At 36.8% G+C, this 27,828-nt stretch overlaps 1 protein-coding gene across 1 annotated transcript in view; it reads left to right on the top strand.

Moving 5' to 3' along the window:
• Tmem131 (Transmembrane protein 131) overlaps nt 1–27,828 on the top strand; it is a 448,968-nt gene that overhangs the window by 367,074 nt on the left and 54,066 nt on the right. The window contains exons 29-30 of the mRNA XM_090388275.1: nt 12,854–13,086; nt 23,491–23,621. Coding sequence (XP_090244401.1) covers nt 12,854–13,086; nt 23,491–23,621 — 364 coding nt within the window. The remainder of the gene's footprint in view (nt 1–12,853; nt 13,087–23,490; nt 23,622–27,828) is intronic.

Raw genomic sequence — 27,828 nt, 5'->3', positions numbered from 1 at the left:
TGGTGAAACTAATTTTGACTCTAAAGAAAAAGTAAATAAGGCTTGGTAGATTGTACAGTCAGTCCTCGTATAGCACGATAGTTGTGTTCCTAGAAACCCTCGTGCAATATAAACAACAGGCCCTATAGGAAAAATAGGGTTAGGTGCCAACCACCCAAGATTGAACACACATTTTTAACCAAAACATTACCAAACACAATAAATTATCGTAAGAAAATACTTACGTATTTTATTACAACTATTACAACGTAATAGTCGTAATATTGCTAATGCTTTTGCTTCTATCATAAGAAAACTTGTTTTTTATTTTATTTTCTATCCAAACAGATGACAGACCTTTCTATCTCTTCCAGTTCTTTGTGTTTTAATCTATGGATTTTAATTACACTTTGAGTTGTTCCTGCTATGAAATTTGTTTTTATTTTCTCTACATTCTTCGTAATTCTCGGCATTGCCTCATTTAGGCCTGTAGCACGTGTAATATCAAATGGTCTTTCATTTTGCTCAAAGCGTTTCACAATTTCATATTTTTTCTCTATCGACAGAGGCAGAGTGGCCATAAGCCCTACCGGGGAAACCCTGGTGGGCCGACCGGAAGCCAGTGTGATTTTGGCCATAAACACTAGTAGGAGGCCACTACAAATTTTCCTGGGTAAGAATTTTTGACCCAGTCCGCCTCTGTTTATCAATATTGCTTTTCTTTTTCTCTCCAAATCTGTAGTGTCTTCACCATGACGCTTCCTTTTCACACCTTTTAAGGATTTTACTCATTTTTAGGGAATAAAGCACAATTACAAAATGAGGAGGCACGCTTGATACACATAAACAAAGCTGCTCGCGTGTAGCAACTGAATAAACAACACTGTAAAGGCAGAGACACATTATGAACACCTCACTAGCTCACATTTTACTAAAGCACATTTCTGTACCATAAAACAATTTACATTTGCGTTCCTGCTAATGGAATCTGTTATAAACTGGTAATGAACTCATCTAATTGCATTTGCGATAATACCGATAGCTGGAATTGTGTGGGTTTTTACGTTATTATGGTATGGTGAAATGCGTTTCCCCTTCACTGATATAAAAAACATAAATACATGTTTAGAATCTTCTCTTCATTCCTATCGTGTTTTGTTCAGTTGGGGTGATTCAGCGTTCGACTGCCATTTCTTGTAAACACAAAGATGAATCGTGCATAAGTGAATTCGGTTCGTGTTATATACGATATCGTTCCCCTATTTATAAATCGTGTATGATCGAATTTGTGTAGTGTAAACATGTGTTATATGAGGACTGGCTGTACTTTTTATTGCTCAAGTAATCTATTAACTTCGTTATTCATCCAACTTGGAATCTTCCTCATGGAGTATTTTTAATGGTATAGACGCATTCAAGGCTTCTGTGATTAATGTTTTTAAGCCATGCCATAATTCAACTGTATTCACTCTCTGTGTGTGATATCTACCCACTTAATAGAGGCTAGATAGCACCTTAAGCCGTCGTAATTTCCTTTCCTGAAATTATAACCCATTCCTTTTCCTTTAACTACTGCTACCTCTCTCTTCATTGTCCATCATAGAACTCTGTGATCACTTCCTGCTACTGGTTCCTGTACTGTCATCACTTTTATGTCATCTGTTTCATGGGTGATGATGAGGTCTAGAGTATTCTTTTCCCTAGTACTTTCCCTGACATGTTGATACATATAGCAATCATCCATTGATTTCTTTCTTTCTATGATCACAGGGAGTGTAGCACAGCAGTCTTTTTTTTAATTGAAAACAGTCTTTTTTTTAATTGAAAACGCTCCATATATAAATAAAATATAAATATATAAATAGACAGGCTACCAGGACAGTTCATACGGTCAATGGTATACAGAAATTTTGCTGATAAGGAGATGATTAGCCCCTTCTACAAGGAAATGGTTAGGCTACATCTTCGGTACTGTATACAGGTCTGGAGGCTTTACTTTAGGAAAGATGTAGATCTATTGGAATGAGTAGAGAGAAGGGCTACCAGATTGGTGAATGGGACAAAAGGGTCCTTTTACCAAGAAAGGCTTCAGTTCTGCAAATTGCTATCTGGAGAGTAGGCACCTGCAAGGTGATCTGATTATGGTGTTTAAAGTTTTGAATGGAATGAGCAAGCTCAGTGCTGATGGCATTCTTCCTCTTGCTCAGTCTACACACACACACACACACGCGCGCGCATAATTTCAAATTGATGGAATGCAAGATAGATAGATAGAACCAGTAGCAGGAAGTTTGCCTTCAACCAGCAGATAATTGATACAAACTTCCAACTGTTGTTGCAGAAGTACTAAACAAATTCTTAAGAGAGTGTGGATGGGTGAAGTGTGTGTGTGGGGGGGGGGGCTTTATAAACTTGGTTTCTTGCATCATTTTCTAATACTAAATACCCACTTCAGTAAATACAATCTATTCCGGAATGGTAAATGTTGCTGGTTTTGCCCATACTTTAAATGAGGTTGCTGAGGATACAAGCAGCCTTTTCAAATGCTGATACACTTACTGCAAAACAAAAAAGTGTTTTTGAAAGTGACAACTCATATTGAACATTTCAAAAGATAAGTCCTTTGCATTGCATTATACAACAAATAATGACAAGGTGGGGGAACTTGGTTAAATGACTATATTTATTATTGTGAGAACATTAAGATTGTAAGTTTAGTAGTGAACAACTTTGAAAGAGAAGATGCTACATCCATTTGAATTGAACAATACAATCACTTAACCGAACATTTCTTAACACAACATTTCATCAAAATTTCATCACTTATAAAAGAGAACCTAGAGCTTATTTTAAAAGATGTAGGCTTGTAGGCATTGTAGAATTTTTAGTATCCTACTTGGAGAAAGTTATATGTTGATTGACAGTGATGAACAAACAGCAGATGATGCAGTTTATTTCAAATATTGCTCCAATAACATCATCTGTTGACAATGAAAGTTCTTCCTGGTATAAGAACCAGGAAGAACCTTCTAGTAGACTGCCATTTTTACCATTACATTTAATAACCTGAAAATGCACTTTTTTGTTAGCTGAAACACAATGGTATATTCAAATGTTAAAGAGTCACTCCTCCACAGAAACTAATTTATAAAATCTGCTTATTTTTTATAGTATTTGGCATATGTATGAGGGATGAACATTTAATTTGCAGACCGGTGCAAGATTTTGTTTGCCGCACAAATTTTCCATAACTGCCACTATGGGCATTCTCCCTGACCACTACTGAGCAGACCCTGTGTGCACATGGCAGTACTTGTCAAGCTAGTGTTGCCGTGAAGAGAGTTTTTTTATCTGAATGTCACCAATGATCGTTTTGAAACAAGTAACACATCAAACATACAGATCGAACAGCAGTGATCCGTTATTGTCATAATGGGCTTAAATGCATCAGAAACAATTAAAGAGATGAATTAAGCATATGATATTGAGTGTCTTGATAGGATGGCCATATTTAAATGGCACAAGCGATTTAGTGAAGGCCCTGAGTCTGTTGCAGATGACCCAATACCTGGTCAGCCTTCCTCCTCCACAATTCCTATCAACTAAGCTGTCAACTTCCACAATGACAGGTGGAAGTTTATTCCAGCAATCAACAGCCCCCTGGCTAAAGGCAAATTTCTGCACATCTATTCTATAACTGTCTTTCCTCAATTTGAATTTATGCCCCCTCAGGTTCGTAATCTGAGCAAGAGGAAGAATTCCATCAGAATTGAGCCTCCTTGACCCATTCAAGGCCTTATACACCTCATATAATCAGATCACGTCGCAGGTGCCTAGTCTCCAGAGACCACCCCTTCATTCCCCTCACCAATCTATGTTTCATTTATGTTATCATGATAGTCTGCCTTCCTCTTTTCCTTAGTTTTATTACTGTTTTAAATATCTTTATAAATTCTAATACTTGTTCAGTTCACATGACTGGACTGAACAAGTATTAGAAGTTAAATTCTTTATTCCCAATTTCATTCAAAACTCTTCCTTTATCTAAACCATGTTTTTTCCTTGAATTTGTGAATGCCGTTTGCTGCTTTGGGATTAAGAACAAAGCTTATTGCAGTTGAGCTTTGTAAAAATCTTCAGCTCTGTTTTCTGCCTAAATTAAAGTTCACAAAAATCGTAAACAAGTTACTAAAAAGCCCAAATTCAGCTTCCAAAAATAAACTGACATCTTGTCCAAATGGTAGTTGACCTTCTGGTCTTTTGCCAAAGCCATTAGCAGCAACTCCTGTCCATCTGTGTTTCCAACTCTGTTACACTTTGATGGGTTTATTGCACCTTTGTCCAAAATAAGATTGTCAAATTTGGAAGTCCTTGGGATTGCCATGATTATGTGTGCACACTGCACTAATGGCGGAATAATTGTAAAATTTTAATTATGGTGGAATTTACCAACCCTGAGAGGGCTCAGTGCCCTCTCAGATTTGGTAGTTCAGTAGGTCTACCACTACTGTTATGCATAAATTTTGGATATAGTTTAAAAAGCCCCTGAGTAGATCTGCAGTTTTGAAATGGTACAGAAAATTTGTAAAGGATATCTGTTTATGCAATCGTCCCAGCCAAGGTGATGAGCAAACAAAAATCAGTGAGGGCAGATTACAGCTGGTTCGTGTAAGTGTTGCACAAAGCCCAGAGAAATCTGTACAACATGCCAGTTGTGAACTTAGCATGTCAAGGTCAATAGTGTGTAACATGTTACATCACCATCAGAGAAAGAAATCATACAAGTTACAACCCTTAAAGAAGCTGTCAATTGACAACAAAACCAAGAGGATGGAATTTTATCTGCAAATATTTCAGCTTATGGAAGACAGTGACAACTGAATGAACAACTACACAGACAAAGCCAGTAAATCAGAATGTCTTATAGTGGGGTACATTTTACTTTTAACTTTTCTCCAGACACTGACTGAGACTTATGTGTTAGTCGCTCAGAATGTAGTAATATAAATTTTTGGATTTGAACATTATTAGATGACTGCTTCTACAGCAAGCATGTTTGACACTCAACAAGAGAAAGCCATGCTCTTGATCTCATTAGTGACAGTGATCATAATATATTGATATAGGATATGCTTAAAGATATAAGTGTTGTGATGGGGAAGGGATTTTGCATTTATAAAGGTGGCTACAGTGGCCTTAGACAGCTTTTAAATTCCTTTTAACGGGACCAACTGAGGATGTTATCAACTGCAAGTTCTAAATAGAAGGCATTCAGGGAAGTAATCAAAGAAGGTACTAAACTTTTTATACTAGCTAAGAGATATTGTCAGATGAGTTGGTAAGACTAGTAGCAGAGAAAAAAAATGCATGGAACAATTATAAATTAACATGGGACAAAGAAACCTGCAGTCAAGTCACTAAGGGGAGGGAGATTCGGCAAGCTAAAGCAGATTATGAGAAGTCTTTGGACAAAAATGCAAAGAAAAATTGCGAAGAATTCTTTGCTTATGTTAAAACCTGAAGGAAGAGGGGTAAACCACATTCACCAGTAGATATGTATAGCATAACTATTGATGATCCTGTTCAGGTTGCTGACAAACTGATTAAATATTTTGCATCAACATTCATCTGCAAAGAAGTTTTTATGATAAGAAAAAAGCAGAAGAGAAATTGTAAAGTTAAAAGTAAACAATGCACCTGGGCAGATGGGATCTATCAAGTTATATTAAAAGAAGCAGCAAAAGAGATACGTAGCCCTGTGGCCAAAATTATGAGGGCATGCTTGAATTCAGGAAGGGTTGTCAAAGGGCTATGTAAATAATTGCGGACCTGTTATCTTAACCTTTATTCCAAAATAAATAGTAGACTCAATGGTTAAAAAAGTATTGCAGAATTATTTTGACAGGAATAGAATTATACAGAAATAATAGCATGAATTTGTTAAGAGGAGATTCTGTTTGAACAAACTAATTAATTATTATGATGCAATAACAAGAACTGGATGCAAAAAACTAATTTTAATATCATATACTTTGATTTCAGTTAAGTGTTTGATGCTGTTCCACGTGAAAGATTGTAGTACAAGGAGCAGTGTGGAATTAGGGACATGTTACTGCTGGGGACAAATGGATAGCTGAGAAGCAGAAGGAGAGAGTGGTTGTAAAAGGATATTGCTCTTCTTGGACTAATGCTATTAGTGGAATCTCTCACTTCAGTTCTGAGCTCTCTTACTGTTTTCAGTATTTGTTAACGGCATTAGGTAATAATGGCATATGATGCTAGAAAGCTTGGCAGGATGGTTAGTGACAGGAATCAAGATACTGCTACAAGACAAAGAAAAATTAGGCAGATCAGCTGATAAATAGCAATTGAAGTTTAACATTGATAAATTCACAATACTTCATATGGGTAGCAGTAATCCCAGAATAACATACCAACTGTGTGGCACCACACCCAGTAAGGGTAGTGGAAATGAAAATAAGCTGGGTTTAATTGTACATTCAGATATGAAGTTTTCTGACCAATGTAGTCAGGTTGCCAGGACAGCTTATGGTGTATTATCAATGATATAAAGGAATTTTGCCAGCAGGGGTGGCCAATGAGTCGATCACAGATTTAATTTCGGTCAATCACGATGAATTTTAAATATACAGTCATCCCTGATTTGTGCATCTTGTGCAATGAAATTTTTGAGATGGTAGATTGCAGCACATTTGAAGGAAAAAAGTAGATCGCATCACAAATTAAGTTGGCCACTCCTGGTATAAAGCAATGGTTAGGCCACATTTGGAGTTCTGCATGCACATCTGGAAGTTTCATTTTAACAAGGAGCAAGGATGCAGATTTCTTGTAACAGGTGAATAGAAGAGCAGCCGGTTATTCAAGGACACAAAAGGGCATTTTTACCACGAAAGACCAGTTCTGCAACTAGTAGTGCTTGGAAACTATGCACCTGTGAGAAGACCCAACTGAAGTATTTAAGGTTTTAAGTGGATTGAGTAAAGTAAATGCTGATGACATCCTTACTCTTTCTTGGTTTTCGTTATTTGGTTTTTAGGAGCATTAGCAACTAAGGCCATATTACTCCGGGGATATGCGGTGGTCATTCCCTGACTTTTCCGCATTCTCCGTATTTGGTGGTCACAGGCTCGAACCCTTGTCTAATCAAAAAGCGTGTGCTACGCACTGCTGCTCCTGCCCACCTGGCTATGGAGGCACCCTCTTTCTTGGATGACACACATAAAGGGATTTTATTGAAAAAGAGTGACTGCAAGATCGATGTACAAAAATTTGCTTTCAACCAAAGAGTGATTGTTGGAAAAAACTGCCATCTGGTGTTGTGGAAGTGGTTAGCTTGTTGAATAAATTTAAAGAAGAATTAGACAATTATTAGAGGTGATATTGGGTAGGGGGTGTTTTTTTTTTTTTTTTGCTGATTCCGGATAAACTTGGCTTCTAGCTTAATTTGCCACTACTAATACTGATTTCTTGCAATGAATCATTTAATAATGCGTGCACTTTTCACACCAGTGAAAAGTAAAATGTGAAAATATGGGCAAAAAAAGCCACATTAAATTCTAGAATACCAGCACAACAAGTCTAACAATTAATGCCTTTTACTCAGTAAGTCATCATAAAATGTCTAGACCTTTCTTATTTGGGGAAGCTACCATCACAGGCATCATGTATATACATATTTTACAGAATTTCCTTATGCCCTAACTGCAGGATGACAATAATGGCAACTTGATTTTCCACCAAGACAGAGTTCTGCCACATTACCATAAAGAAGTTTGTGCTTACCTGAAGACAGTATTTCCTGTGAATTATATTGGAAGAGGAATACCAATTTTGTTGCTCCCCCCCCAACACACAATCCCCTGAGCTGATTGGTATTGTTCTGCCTATGCCAGGAATATTGTGGAACTTAAACAAGTACCAAAATAGTTCCTGGCATAGATGGCAATCAGCTGTGTTTTCATTGATATGTTGTGCTGAATATTGAGAGGGATTGGATTATAGGTGGGACATGCTGAATTGCACCTCTAATTAATACTTGAAGATATTCTCTATCACCTGGATAGTGAATATTGCCGACAGATAACTTCTACAGGTTTATATCATGTATAATCTGATTGAGGTGTATAAGGCCTTGAATGGGTTTAGCACGCTGAATTCTGATGGGATCCTTCCACTTGTTCAGATTACGAACCTAAGGGGGCATAAATTCAAATTAAGAAAAGACAGATGTAGATTAGATGTGCGGAAATTTGCCTTTAGCCAGCGGGTGGTTAATTGCTGGAACAAACTTTCATCTGTCGTTGTGGGAGTTGATAGGTTGAATAAATTTAAGGAGGAACTGGACAGGCATTTGGAGGGAATGGTGTGAATTTTTTTTTTTTTTTTTTGGCTGATGCTGCATAAGCTCATACACTTGCTTTCTTGCATCAAATGCCACTACTACTACTACTACTACCCTATTTACACAATAACATTTTAGTTTTGTAAGGGAGGTTTGTGAACACCTTGTACTTTAATATATTTCCTCTTTCACAAAAATACACCATCTCACAACCAGCAACATTTATGAAGGTTCATATAATTTATGAATTGTACAGTATTTAAATTTTATATTAGCATATATTTCAGTATCACCATTAATCATTGTTTAACATTGTTAACCTTTTCCAGAATGACCTTCCTGAATATGTCTTTTCCCTGAGCAGTGCTTTTTTACTAGTGGTTGGCTGTGTGGAGTAAATTTCATTTGTTCTTATTTTGACTTGGTTGCCCTATATTAGACGGAAATTATTTCAAAAATCAAACCAGAATTATCTTTTAAAAATTCCAAAAAAAATCATAAGAAGCTTATTTCAATTTATTTTTCAATCTAATACTCTCTTCTATATCTATTTATGTATCAGTTTTATCATATTCTGGATCTGAATTAGAGACAACTTGAATTTTTTAAGCCAAAATCAGACAGCTGACAGACAGAATCTCCTCCTATTCTGATTTTAGAATCTGTTTCATGCTGCCATCTATTATAAACTCTGTCAGCCACTGTTACCTTGCTTTACACAAAAAATATATATAAAGCTTATCTCTATGTATACATACTTTAGAAAAGATAAACTTATAAAATTTGACAATGTTTGTGGGGCAAACAAATGTTTGAGGGCTGAACATGACTACGAGTAACCAGTTTGACATGCCTTATTTAAAGATAAAGACTTAATGGCATCATATTTTGCATGTAGCTCTTACATTGATAGTCTTTGTAAGAGTTACAGGCAAAATATGATTCTAACTCTTGTATTGATAGTCTTTGTAAATCTTCTCCTAACATGCTGAATACAATGTCGCTTTGATATTCTGAGAGAAGGAGCTAAGAAAAGTCAAAAATAATTTTACCTTGATACCAAGACATCTCCAGAAAATTGTCTTCACTAATCACATTTATAACTTTTTGTTTTAAGTGGCAAACTGTTGGGAGATAGGTGAACTCTTCTGCAAGGATCTAGATTTTAAGTTCCTTAGATTCTTCATGTATTTTTAATTTTCTATTCAGCTCTCCAATTCTTTTATCATATGGTCAAGAAGTAAGTTTCATAATGATATAAGTTATGCTAATTCATATTGATGGTATTTCTTCACTCATTCTTAAAACCAATTCTTCAGAATTAACTCCTGTTTTATGTCACCATTTTACTCTCTTATTCTACTGATCCTTTTCCTTCTGTAGAAATTCAACCAACTGTAGCACTTATCTTTGCTAATGTAGAAAAAACCTACTGGACACATCAAATGTGAACCAACTCCATGCAGTCCACATTCATAGATATATTGATTTTCCACCAATATATACTGATTGTTCTAAATCTGATTAAATTGTTGGAGTAGCTATGGTATTTCCCTCTACTATTATTTTAACATCCTTTCCACTGGAATTCATTAGCTTTTCAGCTGAACTGCATACATTAAATTGACTTGACAAAACTTTGATTCAGACTATTCTTTAAAATGTTATTTACACTGGTTACCTCAACTTAGTCATGGTATAATGTAACTCTTCTTGCAATGTTCACCTTGTTTTAAATCAGATCAGGAACCTACTACTACTAGAAATTGCAGAATGCCATCAATTGGTCACCTTTTGTTGGATCCCAACACATTGCAAAATATTGGTGAATGAACTGGCTGATAAAGCTGCAGAAAATCCAACCACCATAGATTTAACAAATATCCCTGTTCCAGCCTCAGACTATAGACTTTTCACTTGTACGGCATGTTGCACAATGGAAAGCACTGTGACACTCAAATCAGTAATAAAATCTTTCGGTTTAAACCGAATCCAAAAATTTGGCACTCCAGTGTCTCTGTATATTACAGCGAGGAGTAATCCTTACCAGGGCAAATATAGGATGTACCTCTCCGACTCACCTCTATCTACTCATAGGAAATGATCCACCTCAGTGTTCTCAATTGCCCCATGCATCTAACTGTGTTAAGCACATTCTTACTGACTGCCCATACTACCTACAAGTCAGCCATTGACTCTGACTATGCTGTCCCCAGCTAATATTCGAGAACTGATGCCACTACAGCATCTCATTGGTGATGAGGCAAAATATTACTGAATTTTTAACTTCCTAATGCAAATTGGATTATTTCATCAATTCTGATTCAGATTTTGCTGAGATAAAGTGGTATTAAGATAATCTAATCTTTTTCTGTGATAAATGAATAGCCAAGCAGCTCATGTGCCATTAAACCTTATAACACACACATACAGACTGCAGAAATTTGCTCATGCCTTTACCAATTCCTAAGAGGGATCACAAATACCTCCCTCCAATTGCTGTTTTATTGCACTAACTAAACTTTGAATTATTTCAAAATTATAAAGAAAACCATCAACTGCCAACTCTTCCATTATCTTTCAAAAATTAATACTACCACTGCATTATAATTCTATCTTATTGTTTGTGTTTCCTCCTCAGATAGTGACAATGTTCCCTGTACAGCAAAACAGTTATAATGCAGTGGTAGCACTAATTATTGCTTTATTTTAACTACTATATTTTAAATAAAAAGTTCCACTCCATCTGGAAACCTTTCGTCTGATTAATGATTGCCAATATTTATTTTCTTTGTCTTACTCCACTTCTGGACAAATTCCATGGTAAAGTTGAGAACTTCATGCAGTTCTGGGAATATTTCTAAGGCTTTTCATTATGTTTGGCATGAAAGTTTGTAAGCAAGCTTCTGTGTTATGGTCTCCCTGAATTTTTTTTAATTGGATGCTCAGTTACCACTCTGATTGCACATATGATAGATAGCTCTATCCTCTTTAACTTCTCAGCTATTTATATGCTGGAGTTCTCTAAGATTCTGGTCTTTACCACCTGTATATTAATGACCTTGATTTATTGTAAATTCTGTTTATATTTTTGTTAATGATAATGTGATCTATTCCCCTTTCCACAAAGCTTTTATAGCATGTGCTTTAAAAAAATAAATAAAACTAAACAATAAAATATCTTTCTAGTTTTACATACTACTTTCAAATATTTATCTAATCCCTCTTTAAATGTATATCAGCTCTCTGACTGTACAACGCTTGGTGGTACATTATTCTTGTAAATTTATGCTGCATACACTTTCTTATTGGTATTTCAATGGACACTATTCTTCTATAATTACCACTCCCTCTTCCAAACTAGTCCAAACATACGCATCAACCAGTGAGCAACTATTCACATTCCAGCTCCACTCATCAGACTAACTTTTCTTTATTTATTCTAGTTTTGCTCTTGTAGACAACCTTCTTGGTCATATATTTCCAGGCGCCTCCGTAGCCAGGTGGGAATGAGCAGCAGTGCATAGCACACGCTTCTTGATTAGACCGGGGTTCTAGCCCATCACCACCAAATACTGAAGATGCAGAAAGGTCAGGGAATGACCACCGCATATCCCGGAGCAATATGGCTTTAGTTGCTAATGCTCCTAAAAAAAAGCCAAACCAAATAACATATATTTCCATAAAATGACAATCTACAGAAATTCAAGTCCACCAATAGACATCTGTCTGTCTTCTCAGTCCATACAGGTACTAGAGCACTATAAATGCCTTTCATGTTTGGAGTTACCATTGAAAAAAAAAAAATGTTCAGTTTAAAATTAAGCCTACCATAACTTCTGTTACATTTGTTCATTAACTATTCTACTTGTATTATTGAACCTGAACATTGCACCTGAATATTTTCATGCTTGTTGTTTACTTTCTTGTTTTTGTTCCTATTGTGGAAAATTATTCAGTGTGGTAGTGCTTCATGTTAGATGTAATAAGTTGTGTTTTTACTGCTTGAACTTGATAATTCTTTAAATTATCTCTGTCCGAAATGACTTTTTGTGCATTTGAGCCTTACTGTGATTTTGTTCTCTTTTCCTTTTTAATAAATTTTCCGGCAGTATTCCTTTCTGGATGTTCTTTTCATTTTCTTCTATATATCTTAGTGAATCCAGTTAGGATGCATTTCTTCAAAATATAAACTGATGCCTATATATCCTGCTATTCTGATGATAAAATTCATTTTTGCTGCTACTGGTTTAGCTAAAATGTATAAATATGATAAAGCTTTCTTTATTAATGATGATGGCCTGAATATTTTAGTTATCACAGCATTTATACACTGTAGTCTTGAGAAATCATTTTGCACTTCCATATCATTTTTATAGCATCAGGGGGATTTTTTTTTTTTTTTCTATATTCTGAAACTGTATAGCTTGTGATATTAATTCATGTTTGATTTTAAAATAACATACATAATTCATAAATTAGTGTTAAATTAAAATTGTTATTGAATTTCAGGATCATCGTCTTCCTGATGTCTGTGTTACATCAAAACCAGTGAAGTTGCGCCGTTCTAAGTCAAAAGGTCAAGATCACTTTTCTCAGGAAAATGAAAGTGGAAGTTCTGTGGTGGCCTTGAGAACGGAAGAACTTGATGATGGAGGATTTGAACTTAGTACAAAAAGTAAAGGCCATAAAAAAATAAAAGTGGATCCTACAAAAGTTTTTGGTGGAGACATTTTACGACCCAGGTATATATGAACATGTTTTTGTATGCGCATGCACATATGTGTAATGTATATGTATTTTAAAAAAAGATATTAGTAACCCCTCTTGAGAAACTTTCTGCAAATTTTTGGTATATGAGAGGAATCTTATTCTACTCTTCTTGTAAAGCCACAACTAGTTTTCGAGATGTCCTGTTATGAGAGCCAGAACAGGACATCTCGAGGGATGTTATTCCACAAAATCCAAGGTGTTCATTTGGATTCAAATCTGGATGAAAACAAGTCTAACGACATCCTTCTCAAACAACTGCGGACTGTGCTTTGTGGTATGCATTATCATGCAGATATAGCTATGATGTAGGTAAAGCAGAATTGTTCAGAATGCCACAATAGGCAGCTGCATTCACAGTGTCATCGATGGCAACTGATCACCACCACCACACTTCATTGAGTGGCGCCTCCGTAGCCAGGTGGGAAGGAGCAGCAGTGCATAGCACATGCTTCTTGATTAGACCGGGGTTTGAGCCAGTCACTACCAAATACGGAGGATGTGGAAAGGTCAAGGGAATGACCACCGCATATTCCCGGAGCAATATGGCCTTAGCTGCTAATGCTCCTAAAAACCAAATAACAAACAACAACTTCATTGAGTACAGTCTGGGTGAAACCATTCTTTAGACATATGTCACACCTTTGTGCAACCATATTGTGTTATGGCTGTAATGTCCCAGTGCATCCATTCTACATCACAATAAGTGGTGAAATGTTGCAGAGAGAGAGAGAGCTTCAGTTTATAACAGCTGTGGCCATTGGAATACATTTCTAACAGTTGATTGTGGATTCCCTACATTTTCCAATATGTTAAACCATAGTATCAGACTTCTTGTTGCCACAATAGGCAGCTGCATTCACATTGTCATTGATGGTAACCGATCACCACCACCACATTCATTAAGTACAGTCTTGGTGAAACCATTCTTTAGACATGCCACAACTGTGTGCAACCATATTGTGCTATGGCTGTAATGTCCCAGTGCATCCATTCATCAGGATAAATGGTGATATGTTGCAGGGAGAGAGACTGTATTGACTGTATATGCCATTTATATCTTATTTTTAACTTTTACTATCTAGCTGTCATGCAACTTCTGAAATTAGTCATTTTTCCCAGGGGTTGAGGTGTCCCAATACATATTGAATCATAAAATAATACTGGATCATCAAGAAAAGATACAACAGTTTTGAATGGTGGTTTTTTATGTATTGGGCTGACATTGATGAGGACATGGTAGGTAAGACATGGTAGTTTTTTCAGACATTCTTAAAAATTACTAAGTACTTCTTTTGAGACAGTGATACCTCTTAGGAAAATTCCACAAACAAGCACTGGAGTACTCTACTGAAGTTTTTTTATAGTACAGCACAAGTTTAAAGGGGAGTTTTGGTTGCAGAAAAGATCAGCAATTTTGAGAATAGTAAAGCAGCTTGAACAGTTTGATTCTGTTAATCAACAGTAAGAAGTATGCTTTTGGCAGAAGTCTATGAGGATGTCTAAAAATATTGTACATGTATAGGAAGCAATTATTTGTATTTCACAGAAATCTGTGAAGCAACTGTCACAGCAGCTGAGTTTAAAAGAAACATTCACTTTAGTCATTGTTCAGCATATCTTATGAAATGCATTTGCAGCAGTCCTTGAACCCAATGTTGACAAAGAAAGAAAGACAGTTCACCTGTTATTATTCATTAGGCAGATTAGCATATAAGCATAATGCACTATATTTTTATCTGCCCTCCATCCACACATAACTCCCAGTAGACAGATTTTTCTGTAATTTTATATTTGGCCCTTTTAAAAAGATTTGTCAGGCTGTTCCAAATTTCATTAAAGTCAAACCAGTAGAAATCTGTAAATTATTATTTTATTTATTTATTATTATTTTATTTTTTTTTCTAATAACATGACTCCCAGTGTGGATGGACTTTTGTGAAATTTTATATTTGGGCTTTTTACAATTATTTGTAAAGCCATCCCAAATTTCATTAAAATTGCACCAGTAAAAATCCAGCAGTTGTCCATCATTCTGCATGACTATCAGTGGATGAATTTTCATGAAATTTTATGTTTGTGCTTCTTAGAAAGATTTGTTGTCATTTCATTAAAATTGGACCATCAGAAATCTAGCAATTATTATATATTTTTTTCATACTTGTAGAAGAATAAGAGAAAAGAACACTTCCGTATGACACTCTCCATAAACTAACACTAACCAGTATGACACTCTCCAGAAATTAATTTCTGGGGTGTGTCATATGGAAGTGTTGTAGATCTGTTTTATATTATCAAATTGTTTTCATACATATCACATAGTCTATCCATATACTGTACATCATAACTGAAACAGTGGACATTAAATTTGTTGGTCAGAAGAATGAATGGAAAATGTGCTAGATGTGCAGAAGCAAAATTTTCTCAGTTCATGTATAAAATTTGCTGCTTTTTTCTCTCTCTCTCTCTCTATATATATATATATATATATATATATATACACAGGGTGTCTCAAAAATATTGGTACAAACGTTTAGGGGAGGTAGGTAACATCTAAAGGAATGTGAATCGCATAGGAACCCATAACCAGAAACGTCACAGGAAAGTAGTAGCAGAGGCACAAGAAGCAGAAATGACGCAAGACAGTAATTAGTGGCAAACATTTATTTGACATAATATTAACAATGGAGTACAAGACAGATGCATTTCATGAGGTTACAACAGATGCTCTAAGGTTCCACCACGAGATGCGATGCATGCATGACACCGATGCAGCATGGATTGGCGGACATGGTCGAACACACCTGGAGTTTCTTTGACAGTAGCAGCAGCGCAGACGAGTCTCGCCACGAGATCCATTTCCATCTCCACAGGCGATTCATACACGATTGATTTGAGGGGCCCCCACAGAAAGAAATCAAGGCTCGATAAATCAGATGAGCACGGGGCCAGGCAACGGGTCCACCACGGCCAATCCATTGATGCTCAAAACGCCTGTTCAAATGGTCACGAACACACCTTCCATAATGGGCAGGCACCCCCGTCATGTTGAAACCAAATGTTGCGTCTCACATTTGCTGGAACATTGTCAAGTAACCCTGGTAGAACTTGTTCAAGAAAGATCCGATATTTAGCAGAGTTCATGCGGGATGGTAACTGGTATGGGCCGACTAAGCAGTCACCAACCATACCTGCCCGCACATTTATTGCGAAGCGATGTTGTGCCACATGGGAGCGCACACCGTGTGGGCCCTCTGCTAATCCACACACTAGGTGCATGTCTGTCAGCTCACAGTTCATATATCGATTCATGCTCTTCATGCGGCGACTACTGCTTGAATGAGTAAACCAGACTTACGTGTACCGACTTACGGTGACGTTTCCAGTTATGGGTTTCTATGCGATTCACATTCCTTTAGATGTTACCTACCTCCCCTAAACATTTGTACCAATATTTTTGAGACACCCTGTATATATATATATATAAAAACCATGAATTTTTACTATTTGTTAATACTAGTGAAATGTAATGCACTGCTTATATTAACTTCCTTTGTAAATATTTGAAAAATAATACCACAGTTATTCATCACATATGGTTCACTGACAGAATGCACTTCTGCTTTGTCACTAAACTGAATATCCATGTGCAAGGCAGTGAGAACCCTTACAGTTATGATGATGCCTTTGCATCTTGAAAAATGGATAGTGTTCATTTTCAATGTGCATCATCAGCTATAATAATTGGGCAGTGTTTCTTGGACAACTGTTAATTCAGAATGTGAGCAGAACTCCTTCAAGATCATTTTTGTTCGACTTCTTCAAAGTAGCATGATAATGAACAAAGAAAAAACATTTTCCAAAAAAGATGGAGCAACACCACATTTGTCAAATGTGGTTTATTTCCTTAAGGAATGTTTTACTGATTATGTCATCTTTGATCAATATCCTGGATGGCTTTGCAATACAATTGGATGGTTTTGACCACTACACCCACTAGATATGAATCCATGTGATTATTTTCTATGAAGAAAATATAGTCCACACTGTTGAAGAACTGAGAAATGAAAGCTTCTGAGGGCATCTCTAAAGAAACAGTAGGTGCAGTTGTGGTAAACTTCAATCAACACCTGCAGATAGGATTATATGCAGGCATCACATACTGAATGTTTTTCTTGAATAAGTTATCAATAAACTTAAATGTTTAATGATACCAAACTTGCCAATATGAGTGAAATACATTAAAAATACATATACACTGGTGTTCAAAGAAAGTGCATCACCTAGAAATTTCACTCATATTTTTCGCGATGGTATGTTACATTAATGACTAGCATCACAAATAGAAATATAAACAAAAGATATTTATTAATAGTTAAGGCAAAGCTAAGTAATATTTGACAGGTGCTCTCAAAATATTCCAAAATGAGCATTTGCAACCTATATTATCTGTTTTGGTAATCACAAAAAATTATGGCTGAAATGTTATCAGAAGCCCTCAGTTTGCTTCAGTGTATAATTTTAAATGGAAAACAAAATGAAAAGTTCACCAGGTGCAAACTAATATTTAGTTGAACCGCCTCTGGCCCTGTTGACAGCAGCACACAGTCGAAGCATTGATAAGACCAATTTCTGAAGATAATCAACTGATAGTTGGTGGTTCCAAACACGAATTATGAAGTTCACAAAGGGTCTTTGGTTTCTTTCTGGCAACTGCAGATTCCACACGATGTCAACAGTTCTCTATAGGATTCCGGTCTGGGCTGTTTCCCAGCCAGCTAACAGTTGTAATGGTTGGAAGAAGGTCTTCTTCCAACCATTTTTTCACCTGCAACAGATGTAAACACATAACTGTCGAACCTCTAATGCAGAAATAAAGCTAAAGTAACTACAGAAGTGCCTACTTACACTTTTCACCCAATTACAAGGAGCAGAGTTGTCCTGAAAGATGCAGTTACATGGCAGGTTGAAATGGTCTCTAATGGTTGGCAGCAATTTGCCTTACAATATAGCCAGGTATCCATTGGCATTTACAGAACCTTTTATAAACTGCAGGTGGCCTACTCTGCAATATGGAATGCACCCCCATATCATTTGGCTGGTAGGGAATTTCACTGTAGACACTATACAGTGTGGATGGTATTCTTCACCATGTCTACGGCGAATTGTTTATCTGCCATCAGAACCATGCAGGTTGGATTTCTTCTTGTCAAAGAAAATAACTGACTTCCACTGCTCAGGGGTCTATTTGACATACTCCTTACATCAAATTAATCAGGCCTTTTTCATTTTTTTTGTGTGAGGAGGGGGTTCTTCTAAGAATGACTGGCTACAAGTCTATTTTTGAAGAGGTATCTTCTGACTGTTACTGCACTTGCTACCACTCTGAGGCACCTCCATAGCCAGGTGGGAAGGAGCAGCAGTGCGTAGCACACGCTTCTTGATTAGACCGGGGTTCGAGCCCGTCACCACCAAATATGGAGAATGCGGAAAGGTCAGGGAATGACCACCGCATATCCCCGGAGCAATATGGCCTTAGTTGCTAATGCTCCTAAAAAAAAAAAAAAGCTACCATTCTGTATGTTCTTCCTCTTCTCTTTTCAGCTCAGACGAAGAAGCTTTATGGTTTTTAAGACACAAGAACTTCAGAACACAGTCAACTCGTTTGCATCTGGTTCCTTTTTTCCTATCAGCAGAATCAGTATTCTTGAGTTTGGAAAGAAATCTACTCACTTTTCACTGATTACAAGACAATCTATAAATAATATGATGGGAAGAACATCCTTCCTCACTTAAAGCAACAATAGCACTCTTTCGTGGCATCAACTGCATGTAACTTGCCATCCTGACACAAGCAAGGAATGACTGCAACTCTTGCAGAGCATGCTTATATAGCTGAAAGTAACAGCTGAATGCAATATTACGTTATCACCTACACATGTCAATCTTATCTGATGCAATCTGTAAGAAATATTGCCATATACTTATGTTATTCTGACGACAATTATAATTTTAAGGGGTGATGCACTTTGTTTGAACACCAGTGTATATAGGCATTCAAAACTGTTGCATTCTCTCTTGATGAACCTGTATATATACAAAATGTGATTTTGTATAATCACATCGTGGACTAATGTTGCCATGTGTGAAATTAGAGATAAATACATTATGTCTGGAAGACCCAAAAATCTGTTTAATCATGCATGCTATGCATCTTACCCAATTCTTACACATTGTAAGAACGGGTTAAGAGGCATTGCACAGTCAGCTGCTGAGTGTACATGTGGCAAATTTTATAGTGTCAAAATGAATGACAAAATTGAACCAAGAATTTGCATCAAATTTTACTGCAAAATTAGGAAAGCAGCTATGGAAACTATTCAACTCATAAAAGAATGCTGTGGGGCCATGTTTCCTGCAAAAGTGTCATATTCTGGACATCTGTCTATCCTTTTTAAAAACTGCTGACAGTGTTACACAAGTGAGAAATCTTGTGCATACTGATCACCAATTGATAAGGAAAATAGTTAATGACCTAAAATTGACATTTTATGAATCCATGATTTGCAGATGCAGTGCATGTGTGCTAAATTTATTCCAAGAGTCCTAACCAAAGCACAAAGGCAGATGATGCACTGAAGTATGTCAGGAACTGCTGGAAATGATCCTAATTTCATGAATTCATTTATTATGGACAAGACATAAGTCTGCCATTGTGACCATAAAACAAATATTTGCAGTGGAAGAATCAAGATTCTGTGACAAGAAAAGTGTGGCAGGTTCACTGAAAATTTCATTCTCAAATTTCTTGCTCCATCCCTACAGCCAGTCACAACCTTATAATTGGAACTTGGGAAGTACAAGGTGTACAGAAAGGATAGACAGGATAGAAAGGAGGAGCGGTTAGTTATGCTGTTAGTTAAGAAACATAAAATCTAACGAAGTGAATCCAGTTGACATGGATGGACAGTACAGTTTGTACTGTCCATAATGTTGAGTCAGTTTGGTGTGATATAAGCACTGGGAAAGGGAAGATGAGAGTAGGAGTGCGTTATAGGCCTGATGAGTACAATGACTCTGATGAGTACAATGAACAATTGTGCAGAGAAATAGAGTGGGCCAGTAAATCAGAATGTCTTGTAATAGGGGGATTTTAACTTTCCAGATATTGACCTGGAACTTGTGGGTCAGTCACTCGCACGCTAGCAAGACTTTTGCTGATTTATTGGAGGATTTAAATATATTTCTTGACTAAATGGAGTATGAAAAGGCTGTTTAAGAATGGATAATGCATCTGCATCATTTCTGCTACCCAGGTAGTATGCAAACAGCATCATTTTATTATATCTCATATTGTGATACCTTCACAACAAGTTGCCTAGGTATTGCGCTACTTTGAATAAGTAATGCTTCTCTGGTATAGAAGACTTCTGTTACTTATTCTCAGGGTGCCGCCGTAGCCAGGTGGGCAGGAGCAGCAGTGCATAGCACACGCTTCTTGATTAGACCGGGCTTCAACCCGTGACCACCAAATACGGAGGATGCTGAAAGGTTAGGGAATGACCACCGCATATCCCCAGAGCAACATGGCCTTAGTTGCTAATGCTCCTAAAAACCAAATAACAAACAAACAACAACAAACTTATTCTCAGATGGACACCACCATCCAGATGGCACCGTTTTTAAGCTAGTTGGCTTCATCATTAGTGGGTGGGTAGGTACCCTGTTGCAATAGTGACAACCCAGTTATAAAGTATAACTGCACAATATGAGAGATGCTTGATGGTGTGCATGGTTTAATCTGAATATATTTCTAAATATATTTCAAAACAGTGAATTCTAAATAGGAAACCTACAAGGAATTAATCTGGGAAGCTATTAGGCTTTTCATACCAATTGAGAAATACTGTTCCAGATTTAGACCTAAATGGATGTCAGATGAACTAAAGAGGCTTGTGGAAAAGAAGAAAAATGCGTCAGATGCATATAAATTATCAGGTGACATGGAAGCCTATGGCAAATATGAGTTAGTCTGTAATCAAGTCAGAAAGATGGTTAGGCAAGCGAAGGCTAATTATGAGAAATCCTTGGCAAAGGATGCAAAGAAAAACAACAAAGACTGCTTTACTTATGTAAACTCATCAGGAGGGGAATGAATCAGATTGGTCCACTTGATGTTGTTGGTTTGACTATTGATGATCCTGCTCAGATAGCTGACACTCTGAATGAGTATTCTGCATCTACATTCACACATGAGGAATTCTGTAAGGAAGGAGACGATGGAAGTTTACTAAACTCTAACAGGAAGCCAAATGATTTGTAATAATGAAGAGCAAAGTGGAGGAGAAATTGTTGAAGTTAAACGTAAAAAAGGCACCTGGGCAGATGGAATCTATTCAGTTATAACGAAAGCGGCAGCAAGGGAGGTTAGCAAACCCTTAACCATAATTATGAAAGCATCCTTAGATTCAGGGGAGGTCCCCATGGACTGGAGATGTGCAAATGTATCCCCAATTCAAAAAGTGGTCTCAAAGGGTGACACAAATAATTATAGACCTGTTAGTTTGACTTCTTTTCTGGGTAAAATAGAGTCACTGGTTAAAGAAGTGGTGCAGGATCATCTAAACAAGACTACAGTAATAGTTCAGACATAGCATGGGTTTGTTAAGGAAGTCTTGTCTGACCAGTTTGATTGGATACTATGATGTGGTCACAAAGAAACTAGATGCAAAAAATAATTTTGATATCATATACTTGGATTTCAGGAAAGCTTTTAAAACTGTACAAATTGGAGCGTTATGGCATTAAGGGCAAGTTGCTGCAATGGATAAAGGGATGGTTGAGTGAGAGACAGCAGAGAGTGGTAATAAATGGACACTGCTCTACGTGGACTAATGTTATTAGTGGAGACCCCCAGGGTTCAGTTCCTCGGTATTGCTGAGAATGGTTTGAATATTGTTGTTTTGTGTATTTATCAATGATATTGATGAAGGTATATCCGGCTTAATGTCCAAGTTTGCAGATGATACAAAGGTTGGCAGGGTTGTTAGTGACAGTATGCTACTGCAACAGGATCTAGAAAAGTTAGGCAGATGGGCTGAGAAGTGGCAACTGAAGTTTAACATTGACAAATGCCAAGTACTGCATATGGGTAGCAATAATCCAAAAGAAACGTACCAACTGTGCGGTACTACACTCAGGGAGGTGGAGAATGAAAAAGACCTGGGGTTAATCGTGCAGTCAGATTTGAAGTTCTCTGAGCAGTGCAGACGGGCTGCCAGAGCAGGTCATGGAGTTTTGTCAATGACATATAGGAATTTTGCTAGCAGGGACAAGGAGGTGATTATTCCTTTGTATAAGGCAATGGTCAGGCCACACCTTGAGTACTGCATACAGGTCTGGAGGCCTCATTTTAGGAAGGATGTAGAGTTGCTAGAACGAGTACAGATAAGGGAAACAAGATTGGTGAGAGGAACAAAGGGGTGCACTTATGAAGAAAGGCTTAAGTTCTGCAAGTTGCAGCATATGGAGACTAGGCACCTGTGAGATGATCTGATTGGAGTGTATAAGGCCTTGAATGGTTTGAGTAGGCTCAGTGCTGATGGAATACTTCCGCTTGCTCTAATTAAGTACCTGAAGGGGCATGGATTCAAATTGAGGAAATTGTAGAATAGATAGATGTGCGGAAGTTGTGCGTTCTCTCTCCATATAGGAGACAGTTTGTTGAATTATTCTTAGTGTTACTCTGGACGTGTGTGTGTGTGTGTGTGTGTGTGTGTGTGTGTGTGTGTGTGTGTGTGTGTGTGTGTGTGTGTGTGTGTGTGTGTGTGTGTGTGTGTGTGTGTGTGTGTCACAGATGCTTATGCCACACCTCTGACACTGTGTGTTCTACTGCTCCTGAAGTTGCCTAGATTACATTATTAGTCAATTCTCTTGTTGTGAGTTGCTCACAGACAGACAAAATCTTTTGTTATCTGGCTACCTGATTTTATTTTGCCCGGTATAGCCACCTGGGTTGGAGTGGATTACTTGGATGGCGGGGATGTACCAGATAAACAGGATACTTAGCATATACAAATTTAAAAGTTAAGAAAAATCAGCTTGTATTAGGCATAATTGCATTGAACAGAAACTCTCCAGAAATTGCAGAATTTCTCCCTCCCCACCCCACCCCACCCCACTAAATTGTAGTTAGTTTTTGCTGAAATATGCTAGTTTGATGAGAATTTTAAATATTTTACTGAAGGAAAGTTAATATATATAGAGAAATGTTAATATAATTCTGTTACTTGTGAATCTTATAAATTCTCGGATTTACAGAATTTCACTGACATTATAATGTAATATTTTGTATGATGTATCATATATTATTCTTTCAGTACGTTAGAATTACCTTACAAACCAAAGCCAGTAATGTTGCCACATGATAAAGAAGATAGGATACATTCTGATGATCTGAGAGCATTGAATATTAAAAGTACAAAACGACCGGCTGTTACAAAACCTAAAGGTCAGTCTCAAATTTTAGTCTTACTTTGATATCTTAAAGATACACAGTAGTATGATACAAAGCAGAACTTTGTCTGGCCATGTAAATTAGTTGTGACAAATCAAATATTTCTTCATTATTGGTATTTTTGGTGCTGCACAAGATACAGTCAGTCCTCGTATAGCATGATAGTTGTGTTCCTAGAAACCCTCGTGCAATATAAACAACATGCCCTATGGGAAAAACAGGGTTAGGTGTCGACCACCCAAAATTGAACACACATTTGTAACCAAAACATTACCAAACACAATAAATTATATTGTAATATTTTATTACATAATAGTCGTAATAAAATACTTATGTATTTAATTACGACTATTACGTAATAAAATATTGCTAATGCTTTTGCTTCTATCATAAGCAAACTTGTTTTTTGTTTGATTTTCTATCCAAACAGATGACAGCCATTCCATCTCTTCCAATTCTTTGTGTCTTGATCTAATGGATTTTAATTACACTTTGAGTTGTTCCTGCTATGAAAGTTGTTTTTATGCATCTTTCTAATTCTCGGCGTTGCCTCATTTAGGCCTGTATCATGTGCAATATCACATGGTCTTTCATTTCGCTCAAAGTGTTTCACAATTACATATTTTTTCTCTATCGACAGAGACGGACTGGCCATAAGCCTTACAGAGGAAACCCAGGTGGGCCGAAGGCCGGTGTGATTTTGTCCATAAACCATAGTATGAGGCCACTACAAATTTTGATCCAGTCCACCTCTGTTTATTGATATTGCTTTTCTTTTTCTCTCTGAATCTGCAGTGTCTTCACCAGAATGCTTCCTTTTCACACCATTTAAGTATTTTACTCATTTTTAGGGAATACAGCACAATTACAAAATGAGGAGGCATGCTTGATACACATAAACAAAACTGCGCACGTGTAGCAACTGAATAAACCACAGCATAAAGGCAGAGATACACTATTAACACCTCACATTTTACTAAAGCACATTTCTAGAGGTTACTACCATAAAACAATAAAAACAATTTACTGTTGCGTTTCTGCCAGTGGAATCTGTTATAAACTGGTAGTAAACTTGATCTAATTGCATTTGCGATAATACCGATAGCTGGAATTGTGTGGGTTTTTACGTTATTATGGTGAAATATGTTTCCCCTTCACTGATATAAAAAAAAAACAAATATATTTTCAGAATCTTCTCTTCATTCCTATTGTGTTGCATTCAGTTGGGGTGATTCTACGTTCGACTGTCATTTCTTGTAAACACAAAGGCGAATCGTGCATAAGCGAATTCGATTCGTGTTATTCACGACATCATTCTCCTATTTATAAATCTTGTATGATCGAATTCGTGTAGTGTAAACACGTGTTATACGAGGACTGACTATTTCTCATATTACCTATTTATTTATTTTATAATTGTATAGTGTCATTCACATAGAAGTTACAAACCTTGTTTAATTGAGTAACAGCAATTGTTAATGTTAGCTTTCCCAGTAGGTAGCATGTGCCATTGGCGTAGTTCCCTCTAATTTTTTTTTCTCGGTTCGTGTAATGAGTATCGCATTGAACACTAAAATTACACTGATGTGCCACTGGTTGTCATCATCATCATCAGCCATTTTCAGTCCACTGCAGAATGAAGGCCTCTCCAGCAACTTTCCAGTTCCTTCTGTTTTATGCAATGGCCATCCATTTACTACCCACAAACTCATGAATTTCATCTATCCATCTCTGCTGTTGTCTTCCAGGTTTTCTTCTAGCTCTTCTTGGGAACCATTCTGTTATTTTTCTTAGTCCATCTGTCATCCTGTCTTCGAGCTATGTGGCCTGCCCAAGACCATTTTAGTTCTTTAGTTTTGATAAGAATGTCCTTTACTTGAGTTTGCTGCCTAATCCATGTGTTTCTCTTCTTATCTAACAGTCTGATTCCCAATATAATTCGTTCCATTCTTTGTTGCGTAGTTCTCAGCTTCTCTCCCATTCTTTTGGTGAGTGTCCAAGTTTCACTTCCATAAGTCATGGTGGGGAGTATACATTGGTACATTATTTTATGTTTCAGACAAACTGGGATATTGCTCTTCAGTATGTGACTATATTTCCTGAATGCTATCCATCCAAAATTTATTCTTCTCTTGACTTCCAGCCATTTATCATTATTACAGCTAATAACTTGTCCCAGATAAGTATATGACTCCACCTTTGCAATTACTGCTCCTTCAATCATTATTTCCCTTTCCGTGGCATACTTGTTCATCATTACGTTTGTTTTAGCCATATTCATCTTTAGTCCAAAATCCTTACTAACTGTGCATAACTGATTAAGATTTTCCTCTAATTCTTTGGGATTGTGGCTTATGACCACAGCATCATCTGCAAATCGTAAATGGTTTAGGAACTCTCCATTCACATTGACTCCTTTCTGCAGCCAGTCTAATCTTCTGAAAGCTTCTTCAAGGGCAGCAGTAAATGGCTTCGGAGATATTGTGTCTCCTTGTCGAACTCCTTTCTCAATTTTAAATTTGCTACTGTCTTTGTCTAGTCTAATAAAGGATGTAGCATTTTCTTCAAAATCATAATATATGGGGTATCTATGCCTTGTCTTTCCAGTGCCCGAAACATTGCCTTATGCTGTATGGAGTCAGATGTCTTTTCATAATCCACAAATGCCAGGCATAATGGTGTTTTATATTCATTTGCTTTCTCCATTAGCTGTGATATTACGTGAAGGTGATCCATAGTTGAGAATCCTGTCCTAAAGCCAGCTTGCTCTTTCGGTTGATTCTCATCAAGTATTCTTTCTAATCTGTTAGTAATGACCCTTGTGAACAACTTGTAGATGTGGGATAACAAGCTAATTGGTCTATAATTTCCAATTTCTGATTTATCTCCTTTCTTATGCAGCAAAACTATGATTGCATTATTCCATTGCTTAGGCGTCACACCTTTTCTAATGCACTTTGTGAAGAGCCTTGCCAGTTTTTGTGTCATATCTCTTCCTCCCAATTTTAACGACTCTACAGTAACTTTTTCTTCCCCCAGGGCTTTCTGATTCTTCATTTTCTTCAATGCATGTTCTACCTCATCAGGAAGAATATCGGGTATGTCATATGTGTTGCTAATTTGCGATCCATCTTTCCCACTGCTGGCATCATCCCCCTGCTCCTTGTATAATTCTCTATAGTAGTCTTCTGCTATTAATAAGTACACCATCACTATTCCTCAGTTTCAGTATCATTTGTCTTTCTGTATTACTGCTCATGGCTGCTGATTTAAGTCCTTTGTTTTCCTTTAATGCTTGTTCTACTTTTCTTGTTTTAAATCTTCTTATGTCCTCTCTGAGTCTCTTTCTAATGGCTTTGCATAACTCAGTATACTCAATTTTCTCCTTGTCAGTGTTTATCTTGCTCTTCATTTGTTGTCTTTGATTCATCCTAACAAGTGTTTCTTGACTAATTTTTTCTTCTTTGGATTTCTTTTTCCCTATAGGTTTCTTGGGCTTTATCACTTTCAAAAATTTGTAATATTCCTCGTCAATATCTTGGTCCTGAGCAGTCTGCAGAAGCTCAAACTTGTTCTTAAGTTCCAGTACATACTGCTTTTTCTCCTCTTCTGTTATCTCAAAGACCTTTGTATTATTTGTATTATTTATATTTGTATTATTTATATTTATATTTGTATTATTACTCAAGTCAGTTTTTTCCTTTCCTTTCCTACATCTATATGAAGTGTACATCTTGCCATTCTGTGATCACTTCCAACATTTACGTTATTCAGGACGGTAACATCATTCACAATATATCTTCTGTTAGTGAGGATGGTCAATTTCATTAGTTGTTAATCCATTTCGACTCTTCCATGTCCACATTCTGTTCACCCTTTTCTTGAAGAAAGTGTTCATTACTGCAAATTCCCCAAGTCTTTCACCTCTTTCATTTCTTTCACCAATTCCAAAATTTCCTATAGTTCCCCTTTTTGCGCTGTTTTGTCTTTTTCCAACCTTAGCATTGAAGTCCCCCATAATAATAGTGTAGTGGGTTTTCTGCTCATCTAGAAGACTCTCAATTTCGGTGTACATTTCTTCAACCTCTTCATCATCAAGGCTCGATGTTGGTGCATAAATCATTATAACCTTTAGCTTGTACCTTTTAGAAGTCTTGAGCCTTGACACCTAGTTGTCATACAAAAATAATTAATAATAATT

This window comes from Mastigoproctus giganteus, chromosome 2 (assembly GCF_048544385.1).
Source record: "Mastigoproctus giganteus isolate SK-2022 chromosome 2, ASM4854438v1, whole genome shotgun sequence".
NCBI classification, from domain to species: Eukaryota; Metazoa; Arthropoda; class Arachnida; order Uropygi; family Thelyphonidae; genus Mastigoproctus; species Mastigoproctus giganteus.
The sequence above is the reverse complement of the archived record's forward strand: the minus strand, read 5'-3'. Positions and strand labels throughout refer to the sequence as shown.